The sequence below is a fragment of the Lepisma saccharinum genome, chromosome 8, assembly GCF_977018435.1.
Source record: "Lepisma saccharinum chromosome 8, izLepSacc3.1, whole genome shotgun sequence".
In the NCBI taxonomy this organism is placed as follows: Eukaryota; Metazoa; Arthropoda; class Insecta; order Zygentoma; family Lepismatidae; genus Lepisma; species Lepisma saccharinum.
This window is the reverse complement of record NC_139236.1, coordinates 65,061,486-65,074,586: the sequence shown is the minus strand read 5'-3', so window position 1 is coordinate 65,074,586 and position 13,101 is coordinate 65,061,486. Positions and strand designations below refer to the sequence as shown.

At 36.9% G+C, this 13,101-nt stretch overlaps 1 protein-coding gene across 1 annotated transcript in view; it reads left to right on the top strand.

The window, feature by feature from the left end:
* The window catches only part of knk (cytochrome and DOMON domain-containing protein knickkopf), a 32,498-nt gene that overhangs the window by 9,508 nt on the left and 9,889 nt on the right, over positions 1-13,101 (top strand). The window contains exons 6-11 of the mRNA XM_083126793.1: positions 417-591; positions 1,157-1,262; positions 4,727-4,863; positions 7,783-7,918; positions 9,070-9,259; positions 10,692-10,792. Of these exons, the coding sequence (XP_082982919.1) occupies positions 417-591; positions 1,157-1,262; positions 4,727-4,863; positions 7,783-7,918; positions 9,070-9,259; positions 10,692-10,792 (845 nt within the window). The remainder of the gene's footprint in view (positions 1-416; positions 592-1,156; positions 1,263-4,726; positions 4,864-7,782; positions 7,919-9,069; positions 9,260-10,691; positions 10,793-13,101) is intronic.

Genomic DNA, 13,101 nt, shown 5'->3' with positions numbered 1-13,101 from the left:
GAAACGGTTACGACAAAGTTGTTGCATCATTGACACAAAACTTTGAAGTAGGTAATGTAAATGAGAGATTTCAGGAGATAAGGCTGCAATTTTGTGTGCTGTATGGGCGAGACCCCTTCCTATTTACCAATGTCTTTGACTAATTTACTAACCTTCATTGAAGCTAGAAAATGGCAGTGAAGAAGAAAATAAATCCATCCACGATAGTGTACATTAATCTGGCGTTGGTTGCTCAGAATCATTGAGGATATAAGTGTTAGCAAGCTGGAGAAGTTTGCAGTGCAAATAAAATACATTGTAAAAGTGGAAGTGTTAATAAGGTTAGCATTTTTTCTTTAGAAATTGTAATCTCATTTTCGAATAGAGTTTATTTACATATTAGTTTCCATTTACTTACATTTGTATTTGTATTCCAGTCTAGATCCTATTAGAGCATACGACAGAGAAGATGTAGTCCTTCAGCTTCCAGGTGATAACACAATTTTTGACATCGATTGGTTCAGCATCTTTGATGTGGAATCCAAAGATAACTTTGGATCTGTCATAATTCCTGATGGGCTAAATGTACCGCCATCCTTAGTGAAAATAGTGGTAAGTTTATTGTTCAAATTTATTGCGTTTGAATGTGATAAATCTCAATGTGTAACATGCACGGAAATGTAAAAGAAAGTCTATATTGTTTGGCATAAAATTTTACATAATTCAGGAAACTGTAAAAATTGTTAATGTCAAACTGCATTTAAACATTTCACAGATTTGCAGTAACGAATATACTTAGCATAGTGTTGTCAATGATACACACAATTATTATTGATTATTTTATAATCAATTTTCTGCTTAAAATATAAAACACAGAAATATATTTGTTAAAAGAAGTGGGATTTCAAGCAGTCATATAATGCTACATTCATGGCAAAATTGTATAGAAGTGGAATTGAATATTTAATAAGTATTTAACATGTAAAAAATAATGTATGAAATGTTACACATGCAACATGTTAATATATGTTTGATTTTAATGTCATACTGTGCTGTAATTTTTAATTGAAAGTCCTTATGAGTATTAAAATATTTATGTTAATACATAACAATATCCTTAATTCAATCAATTTTGGTTCATCTTAGTTTTTACTGAAGGATATTTTTTTTCACACAGCCTCACAAGAACACTCTACCCAATTGCGTGCAGTTGCACAAAAATTTGCAAGTCAGTTGGGAAATATTTGGGCCACAGATCACCATTGAATTAGCTGGTCAAGTTGGTAAGTGCATTTCATATCTACTTTCTACTACTCATGCATGGAAGTATGTGAATGAATACTCTGTGATTACATGTTGTTATTCTATAAACAGATGCAACAGCTGCACAAAATTTATTTTTGTAAGAGTGTGTATGGAGAAAAGAAGTTGTGAGGGGCGGGTATGTTCTTAGTACAATTCATGTGTAATCATAAAATGTGTCCATATCAAGAACTTTGCACTGACACCTAAGTGAAAATACGTTAGAATTACATAACTTGTTCCACTTCAATATCTATTTTCACATGATAATTTGCATGAGCATGCATGCACTCACATACACACACGCGGATGCACTCACACTATCTATCACTGTTCCATTTATATAAATGTGAGAGACTTTCTGACCTATTTTAATTTGAAACACTTTTCACGTGCTCTTGTCTCACACTGAATTCAGTTTTTTTTTTTTATCTAAAACCCCATGTAATGTATGCAACTCAATTAGTAGTAAATTTATACTCTGTAAATTTTGCTATCCATCCAGAGCAAGGACAAAATCAGTGTAAACAAAACCTCATGACCTGTGGGCTTGTTCATTGGTTAATTCTCAGTTCAGCTCATCCATAGATTTACTAACTGTGCATTTACAAAATTCAAAAACATACAGTGTGCAAAAGTTTCTTCTTGGTCCCAAACATCTGCAGAATCAAAATCAGAAATGTTATTCAATTTCTCACCACATCTCAGTATATTGCTGCTCATTATGTTGACAGGTGATAAACGAAGTCAGAGAAATGGCAGTGAGAAGGATTTAAAATGGTCGGGAAAGAAAAATATCCGGTGAAGTGCCAATACTTATGTTCAAAGTGTCAGACATAACTTTCATAGCAGAGGACAACATCAACATGATATACTGGGATGTGTACAATGTAACAGAGCCTCCTATGGTTACCCATTTGAATTCCGATGGCATTGAGTAGATGGTGGATGACTGCAATATTTCTGAAACAGTTGTTGCTTGCTTCCCATGTTACACCCAATGGCAACTGCAGCATCATACTACAACTACATTACACAGATGCAAATGCTTGCATGCGTGCACACGCATACATACTGATCTCATTACTATATTTGTTTTTAGCTAGAACCACTTTAAATACTTACATTTTGCCAAAAATGTTGCAGCTTACATCAAGCGAGGAGCTGCACTTCCTTTATTTTGAGGATGGCTAGAGATCCTTCAAAAGGGTTATAATTTTTTGAGAGATGTTTTGGTACCATTACACAACTTTTGTGCAACTGCATGTATTTGAGTTTCTGAAATTAAAATTTTTGGGCCTTTATCGATGCACCCTACTGTGCACAGCTGTATTCAAAACTAACCAACAGAATCTCTCCAAAGTCAAATGGCTCTGTTTACATTGATTTTGTACTTGCTGTGGATAGAGAATGATCTTTCCTGTACTGTGAGTTATTTCTTTAATATGGACAGTCGAACCCCAATTTTACGAGGTGCATGTAAAAAAAAAATGAACCGATAATTTTTTACGCGAGGTTGGAAACACTGATAAAGTTGAGCATGCGCAGGAGGATGCCCTAGTATTCTGTGCTTACAACAGAGCTAGAATCGTCAGAGTGGGGTTGTGTACGTGTGAGTAGCAGTAAGGTGAAATGGCTGCCGTAATACAAAATCCCGCCAAATGTGAAGTGAGATCTGTCATACGATTTCTGAACGCCAAAGGACAGAATGCAGCTGACATCCATCGGGAATTGTGTGCCATGTATGGACCGACAGTGATGAGTGAAGGGAAGGTCAGGCAATGGTGCAGAGAGTTTCGGGAAGGGCGTTCAAATGTCCATGACGATGAGTGTAGCGGAAGGCCTAGTGTTCAGACGGACGATCTGGTGGAACACGTTAACGAGAAAGTGCGTTCCAATTGCCGGTTCACAATATCTGAACTCGCCAAAGAGTTTCCAGAAGTGTCTGCGAAAACAGTGCATCAAATTGTGACTGACAACCTGGGGTATCACAAACTGTGTGCGAGGTGGGTACCAAAAATGCTGACAGATGCTCACAAAGAGCAAAGAAGGACAGCTGCACGTGATTTTTTGGCTCGCTGGGGGAGGATGGGGATGACCTCTTTTCGCACATAGTGAAGGGGAATGAAACGTGGATATCGTATGCCACTGGGGAGTCGAAGCAGCAGTCAATGCAATGGCGGCACTCTGGTTCTCCTAAAGTGAAGAAATTCAAACAAACACCATCAGTTCTGCTACGTGCCATCCAAAATTGGCAGAGAGGAATGCTATGCTCTGGAATTTTTCTGATCCATGACAATGCCCGCCCACACACAGTTGCTCATACTGTTGAGACAATTCAAAGATTTTGATGGGAACTATTCAATCATCTCCCTTACAGCCCTGACCTTGCCCCCAGCGATTTCTTTATTTTCTTCACCTGAAAAAGTGGCTTGCATCGAAGCGTTTCAACGACAGTGACGTGCTCAAGACATCAATTCTGGACTGGCTGCACTGTCAGGCGGCAGATTTTCACGCAGAGGGTATACGGAAGCTTGTGCCATGCTATCAGAAATGTCTGGAGGTTAATGGTGACTACGTCAAAAAATAGCCAAGCTATGTACTTGTTTATCAATCACAATAAATTTTAAATCACAAAAAATATCAGCCCTTTTTTTTTACATACGCCTCGTACGTTCCTCGGTTTTACCGCATTATACATTCATTGATGGTCCCAATAGAGAAAAATGCTCTAAAATTTTCCTGGGTTTCACGTTTTCTTGCATTTTAAGTTCTTGCACCTTGGTCCCCTGAAAAATGTAAAATCGAGGTTTCACTGTAATATGTAAACAATATCTTATTGTTATATTAACAGGGTGATATACTTCACAATAAGAAGAAATCATTGTGCAACAGCTGTAAATACTATATCTTGAATAGCTGAGAATGGGAAAAGGCTTGTTTCTTATCTGGCTGGGATATAAGTGAACCAGATAGGTTATCTCAAGAAATACATCCATTAATTTACATATTGTGCCTGCACTTCGTTCAATTGTATTCTTATAAGCAACTCATTGTTAACAAATCTACAATAAAACAGACACTTAACCTGAACAATGTCAATATACCTTCAGCTCCTTTTTAATCTTTTATACCTTTATCATAGCATCAGTATGTAATGTTTTTTTTTCTTCTTATATCCAACTTGTGGTTATCTAAAATTCCAAGAAAATCCATTATAATAAGGAAAATGGCACTTCATTGTTAGTTTAATTCTTGTTTTATTTCAGTTGTTAGTAAATGTGTGCTTTAATACAGTATTTAAAAATCTATATACATATTACAGCAGTCTCCGCATGATAATGTACTTAAAAATATTAATGTATTGAAATCCCAAGCATCCAAGAAATGGTCTATCTCCGCACATATTTTTGCAACCATATATCTTACTTTCATTATTTTCAAGGCGAAGATGAATACATGGCATTTGGAATGAGTGGCTCAACTCAGAGAAGCGAGATGATTAATGCCGATGCCACTGTTGCATACATAGATGGGCATCGTGGATTTGCCACAGACTATAACATCACAGCAAAGGCACCGGTAAGTTTTTAACATCATTTTTTTTCCACAAATATCTGCATTATTTCAAGTTATCAATACAGTGAATAGTTACCAAGGTCTATGCATGTACATAAATGATTCTTTAAGCATGAGAGCCACTCAGTACCATATTTCGCCCCATAATCATCGCAGATTTTATGCCAAATTTTTTTTGCAAAAAGTTGGTTGTTACCAGTTTGTGAAACTTTTTGTTTAAAGAAAAATTCCAGTATTACCAGTGCTTAAAAATCATTTATTACTATGGCAACTGTCTTTGGTGCTAAATTAGGATGCACAGAATATTTGTGAATATACTTTAAACCAATGCACGTCATTTCTTGGTGATTTTTAGCAAACATTTTTCTGTATTAAAGAAAATGGTTGACACATTAGTTGTTATTGATTTGTGAATTACAGTCAAAATATTACACTTGAGAAAATTTACTGCAGTGTGTTGCAAATTACAGACTTGCAAAACTTTAATCTTCTATGTCTGAAGATTCTGTGCCACTCTCATTGTTTTCATTATCTTATATGCCAATGCGACGATTACGTGATGGAAAGTTATAAATCAATTTTTGAACTGGAAAAAACGGGGTGTGACGATTATGTGCTGCATAAGGTATTTGATTTCTAGCCACCTAATGCAGGCCTCAGTACATACAGAAAAAAACATATAGGAAGATTTTTGACATACATACATGCAAATACCGTAGCCCAGTAATCATTTAGCATTTTCAAACTAGCAGGTGCAATTGCAGAGAGATGCAAGGTATCCAATAGCAACAGGAGGCCAGAAGCTTGGTTTCTCAATGCTAGAGCATTGGCACAGAATGCCAAGGGCCTGGTTTGATTCTTGCCTGGTTAAGCCACAATGTTTACGTATCTTTTTAATATATCATCTGCTTGCCTTAAGCTGAGCATGGTATTGAATTTCGGAAATTATTCATGAATTTTCTTCACAAAACTGAGGGTCTCCCCGATGGTGTAGTTGGTTCTTAAGAAATAGTTATTCTTAGGTATTTATTAAGATAAATACCTAAGAATTCAGAAGAAATTCAGATCAAGTGTGTTTTTTCCAAAGAACTTCTAAATTACAGGAAATGTGGTGTCAAGAATTACTACCTATGCTTTGAGTCAATAGATGAATTTATAACGTATTGATTCTACAATATATACAAACTTACAATTGGATACAATTCACCAATTGGAAGTTGTCTTGATTTTCCAATTGGTTTCAGTTGAGATTCCGATAGCTGTATTAGGCATCCAATAGAATCCGATTCATTTCAATTGAAACCAATTCAATTCAATTGAAATTTCAATTAAAACCAATAAAAAATTCCTTGTAATATACATTTTTTTGTTCCAGCACCAGCACTTCACACAACCTCGATATGAGGCCCCCTGTTAGCAGCCTGTTAGCCTATCTGCTGTAGTTGACATTGATGTTTGACCTTGAATATCTTTGCCTGCTTTGATGAGTAGCTCTTCCCCTACTTGGATGATGAACTCTTCCAGAGACATATTATGATTTTCCTTGTTTACTATCTTGACTCCATGATCTAATGACTCCATTCTAAACAATGCAACATACATCAACCCGACAACAAACAGTCGCAGGTGCGAGATAAAAATAGGATATGAGTCACCTAGCGGTCGGAATTTCAACCAAGAGGCTTGAAGGAACACGCACATGAGACGAACTATGAACATAGCCCATAGTTCAATCAGCAAAGCGATTGCATACTGCAGGATGGGCTAAGCCCGTCTTTCGTCCACATGGACTTTAAGTGCACTTCGGGCTATACCCATCGTGAGATCCCAATGTGTTAATTTTGCTATATGTGTGGAATGCAACTTCATCAGGAAAGCACACCTTGTCCGGAAAAACATTGTTGTCAATTTCGGTTAACATTTTGCACGAAAACGTCTGTCTTTTAGGTTTATCATCAGGATAAATTTGTTGATCTAACTGGATCTTGTATCCCCGTAGACGTAACCTTTTGTGCACAACGTCATGGATAGTAGACCAAGGAATGTTGAGCTCTAAACTTGCATGTCTTATTGATTTTGTTGGACTTCTTGTGAATGCAGTGCGAATCATTTCAATGTTTTCCTCTGATACCTTCCACTTTCCGTACTTCCCACGCACCGACACAACACTTCCAGTTTGTCTTAGTTGTTTATCCCACTTAGCAATACTTAAATAGGATGGAACATTGTCGTGACATTGAAGATTGAAAAGCACGTTGAACAAGCTTCACAGATTTGTTTTCTGCCAGTGAAAGAACGCAGAACACTTTTTGCTGAACCACCCACTCCACCATCTTGGAATTTATGCATTACACGCGCATGCGCATCACGTCAACTCGAAGTACTGGTGATTCTCACAAATGTCCACAGTTGCCAGTCCCATACAAACAATAAGTTTCATTTGAAATTGAATGTAACTAAAGTTATACTGTTTTGTAATGTTAAAGGTCTAAGCCTGTATAGACCAACTGAACTATAATTTCTAAAACTACAATAAGCTAACCTAAGAAAGTTTGAATATATTGAAGTTATTACTTTCTTGCTAAGTATATAATAGATGCTACATTTGAATGTAATTTACAAAATAGTGACCTGGGATTGTTTATGTTGAAGAAGTATTTTAATATATATATATATGAATTTTTATCCAACCCCTTCCAAAAGACACAATGTTGATTAATCAGTTGTACATACTATGAAAACAAATATGATTTAAATGTAGGTAATCTAATATAATAAAGGTAATGTATACTAGACTATTAGAAAGAACATTTTCTAGTAATTTAAAGATGGAGAAACAGATGAAACTAGTACTGACTCAATACATTAATGTGTTATAAACTTTTACACGTTCCTCTAATATTTTTGTTTTTATTCTTCCAGTGCACAAAGGTACTTGGACAATATAGGGGTGTTTGCAAAGATGAATTGCTCAGTGGAATAGACAATAATCAGATACATACAGCTGTTCGAGAGGATGGAATAAACATCATCACATACCGAAGAACGTTAACATCATGTGAGTACACTACCTTGTCTGATATTTGTGATTGAGCTTCACATTATGTATAAAATTAATAAAGAAAATAAGAACTTACACATATACGTAAGTTAGCTGTGTTTGTCCAGTCAGTAGAACATCTGACTGTCACAGGAGACCTGGGGTGGGTGATTTCAGGTCAGAATTTTTTACAGCAGTGTCTCTGCATGAAGCTGTTCTGGGATTCATCGAACCTCTAATAAATTAGTACTTGGGGAAATAGCTTTAGCATGGTACTGTTCACAGCATCTTCACGAATGGCTGAGAATATAATTGTATGGGAGACGCCTCCACATCCCTCCATATGGCTTCACAGTATGTTTTCATGTGCAGGAAGTTGCTTTATATATAGTTTTTCTCAGACAGAGGTTCTTAAGTAAATAATTACCATTCTGTATTGCACCTGTTCACTATTAGTAACCGGAATAGGAATTTTATTAACTATACATGCACAATTTTGCTTTTCTGGTTGGTAATTATTTAACCATAACATGCATGCTAAATACAGTAAAATCTCGTTAATCTGGACCCTGATAAGCTGAACTTCGCTTAATCCAGACAGGCCAAAAAAAAAAAAGAATTAGGCCTATGCCCTTTAAATACACCATAATAAATGTGGTTTTTTGCTATAAACGGAATTTAAATGCACTTTCTACTGATATTTTAGATTATTTCAGTTAATCCGGATTTTCGTCAAACTGGTCAACTCATCCCCCCTCCCCCCACTAGTCCAGATTAACGAGGTTTTACTGTAATGCCACAAGTACAAATATATTTATTTTGAACAGCTTAATTGTTCGATACACGGTGCAGGCACGTAATGGTTCAGATCCCACTTTAAACTGTAGGTCCAGTCCCAAGTAGCCTGTCTGTGCACAAAGTGGACTTAAAAACAAAAATTTAAACAATTTCAGCTTAGTTACTGTTTAGAATAATGAAAGAATGCTTGGATGGGCCTTTCTTTTTGTGTAATGTGTGTTTTTGTGTAACAGTGCAATTAACAAGTTTCTGCTCTTAGGAAATGTCAAAATGTCCAGAAAAACGCTCTTCCTCTTGTCCAATCTAATTTATGACATTGAATAAACAATGCATCAGCATGGCGGTAGCTTTTAACTGCTCGTTTCTTGCAGCTGATCATGGAGACAAAGAATTCAATGTTGATGGACCTTCGTACTTCATCTGGGCAATAGGTCGCCTGAGTAAAAATAAGGAACCAACATTCCACGACATGTATCCACGAGGGGATGTAAAATTGGAGCTAAATGCAAAGGAGAAGGAGAAAAATTGCTTCTCCTTTACTCAAACTGCTGAGAAGTACAGGTTTGTTAATTCTTTTTTGTACAGTGACACTTGCCATATAATTATATATGCACCAACACGGAGCTGTTTTCAGCTAGAAATTTAAAATTCCATAATTTCCATGAAGTAAATTTAATATCTCGGAGACTATTAATTGTAGACTTACAAGTCATATCTCATTTTGTTCTGTAGAGAGTAGGCTACAAACACATGCTACTAGAGAACAAATTTGCTCCATCAGCTAGAAGAACAAGAGGACCAAATTTTAAAAAAGGAACTATTTTTTTAATCAAAAGTTCAAATTTGGCCATCCCCACAGAGAGCATACTGGAAGGGAAGGGTTGAGAATGATACCACTGTGTTCCTGGATATATTCAATATTGTACAAAAATTGCAAGCTTATGGGTTTATATTTATTGAGAGAAAAAAATTTAATGTAAAACAACATGCCTTGAATCTAGAAAATACAGGAGAAAGGCATTCATAACAAAAAAAATACATGAGTGCAGGTGTGTAACCAATGGCATAACAGCCCATGAGGGCCAGTGCCTACCTACCAACTGCCGGTGGGGGATATTCAACCATTAACGGGATGGTTAGCAGGACGAACCCCCAGTCTTTGTTGTAGGTTTCCATGACCTGGTTATGCTACTAGTTTGTAGCTCCGCAATTTCCTCATGATGGTGGGTGCCACCGATCCTGTACACAGGCTGTAATCTCAGGAGAAAAGTTGTTATGCTTCCCTTAGGAGAATTGAACCTGCACACTTTCCATAGCCGGAGCCCAAAGGTTGCACCTTGGACCTCACGACCGCGGTGTGAGACAGTATAGGCGTATGCAGTGTGCTATTTTTTCTTAACAGGCTGCCAAAACAGAGCCTCCAACACCCTAATTTTGAATACTTACATTGTAAAAATGCCATACAGGACTCTCAAGCAGTTTAATTATCGTGTAAATTATGCAAAATGTGTAATTTTATTTAATAGTGCACTGAAATTTTGTTTAAAAATCGAATATCATAATTAAATGATAATTTTTCAATATTCGAATTATTTCTTATCTAATGGTAAGCCTTGTTTCCATGTTAATAAAACATTAAAATGCTGACCAAGGCAAAATTTATTGTACAAAAAATATGCACTAAAACATAATGTTCCCACCCTCTAACATGGTCTTCGTCTGAAACGTTACGTTTTTAGTGTACATCTTTTGTACAGTAAATTTTGCCTTAGTCAGCATTTTAATGTTTTATATTTCTTATCTATTTGAATATTTTAAAGTAGAGTTCTGGCATAATGATGTATAATTACATTGGAATGTTTAAAATATTTATAAATATTCTGAACACAAGTTTAAATTGTAACAATATTCAGGAAATGGTATTGTTGCATGTTTCATTAATTGTCAAGTTAAAATGCCAAATTTTATGTAATCAATATATTACCTATTTCAGAGAACCATGGCAGAGAGCCATAATCTATGATCGCACAGTAAGAACATTCATAGCCACATTGGGACCTGGTGGTAGGAAGAGAGGCTATCAGGGTCTAACAGGTACATGTTGATGCTAAATGTATTGTACGAGGCTCATTCAATATATAAAATGTTATAACAAATATTTATTACAAGCACCAAAAAAACTACAGTACTATGTTTCAACATAGTTCCCACCTCCACCCTGGTTCAATCACCTACGCCAGCGCTTGATTCCACAGGTAAATAATTCTTTTGGATGCATGCATAATCACTCACGCATCGCTGACTGGACTTCGTCGTCATTCTGGAACCTCGATCCACTTAGTCCATCTTTCAGTGGGCCAAAGGTGCGGAAATCGGAAGGTGCAAGATCAGGTGAATATGGAGGGTGGAGTAAGCACTCAAACTTTAAGTCCTCGATGGTAGACAATGTGACACTGGCAGTGTGTGGTCTCGCATTGTCATGGAGCAAAAGCACACCAGTGGACACCAGACCACGTCATCTCTGCAGAATAGTTGGTTTGAGTTTTTTGCACAAAAAGGTTGGAGTAGGTGGTACTGTTTACATTATGACTTCTGGGCATGTAATGTTCAAGAGTTAGCCCCTTGTAGTCCCAAAACAAAGTTAACATGACCTTTCCGGCACTCAGTTGAGCATGCACTTTCTTCGGTCTGGGAGACAAAGGATGTCGCCATTCCATTGTTGTCCATTTACGTTCTGGTTCATAGAAATGAACCCAACTTTCATCTCCAGTGACAATAGCATGAAGAAATGCCTCACCTTCAGCTTCATAACTACGCAAAATCTTCCTGCACACATCAACATGTCTCTTTCATTGCCGGTGTCAAACGTTTCGGATCCCACCACACACACTTTCCTGAACATCAGTATGTCATGACTGATATGGTGGGTTGATCCTACACTTATTTCCATGTGGGAAGCAGTTTCACTGACAGTAATATGCCGGTTCTCCCGTATCAAGTTCTCCACTTGAGCAATGTTGCTTTCCGTGACTGCAGTGACAGAGTGACATGGACGCGGAGAACAACATTAGTTATGCCCTGTTTGAACTTCTCAGCCCACTCGTACACTTGGGATCGACTCATACAGTTGTAGCCGTACTGAACTGTCATGCGGCGATGAATTCCTATTGGTTTCATGCCTTCACTCAACAAAAATCGCACGACACTTCGCTGCTCCAGCTTGAAGCAGCTTGGGTGCTGCCATCTAGAGTAACTATTTCCCATCATCCCATGCGCGAGGCAGGCGTGCCAGCCCCAACTATGAATAGCTTACGATGGCTTCACAAAATAACAAACATGTAACAATCACGGTCGTATTTTAGATTTTTTATACTACTTTTCCAGTTATTTATTGAATGCACCTTGTATAAGGCAACAGTCGTTCAGTACAGGAATGTACTGGTAGCGAGTTTGTGAACTTGACCTTGTATCTTGATTCAGCATTTAAAATGGTTCTGGTTAGGTTGCCCTGCCCAAGTAACCAAAAGTGGTTAGCCAAATGTTAGGCGAACTGTACTAAAAGTGACAGGCTTGGTGAACCATGACTCACTATGCCCATGGTTCAGTTCATATGTATAGAATGAAATGCACATACAACAACAATGTTAACTTGGGGGGAAACATTAGAATTACGGTACTTGCACTGTTCCTCTGATAGATGCATTGAGAGATTCTTCAATTTATATCCATTGTTGTTGCATGTCATATACTTTCATTGCCTTACCATTTGGCATACTCAGGTGGTGTGGTGTGGAGAAATTTAAGCAAGAATACAGTCTTGACCAGATCTGAGACAATTCTCACAGGGGAGAAGAGCAGGAGTGAAAAAACCAGGACTTAGCAGTTCAGTTAGTGCAATGGCACAGTATACCAGAGACCCAGGTTCAAGTCCTGATCCAAACATGCATGTTTTGCTTAAATTTCTTTATAATATTTCCATTGATTTAAATTTCTGTATCTTTGTGACTTATACCCTTTCATTTATACTGAATGATTAAAATAATGACTAAATGGGGAGCAATTCAATTTTATTGGCCCCCTACCGAATATTTCGAGAAAAAAGAATACTCAATTAAAATTTAATATTCCCTGATACAAAAGGTGTGATTATTAATATCTCCTATTATAAATATTATTATTTCATATATTTAATAATTCCCTCACTGTAGTATGTACCTGTTCAATATATTAGATCATAGGAGTTTAATTTATTATGTTGTTGTATCCAACACAAGAAATAACAATGCATTAGTGCAGTCATGGGTACTTCTAAATTGTAATGACTCATTTGAAAGTCAATAGTATAATTGCAACCCAGAGTTGAGTTGTCCACAACTGTACAGGCTGTTGGTTTGCCAAAACTC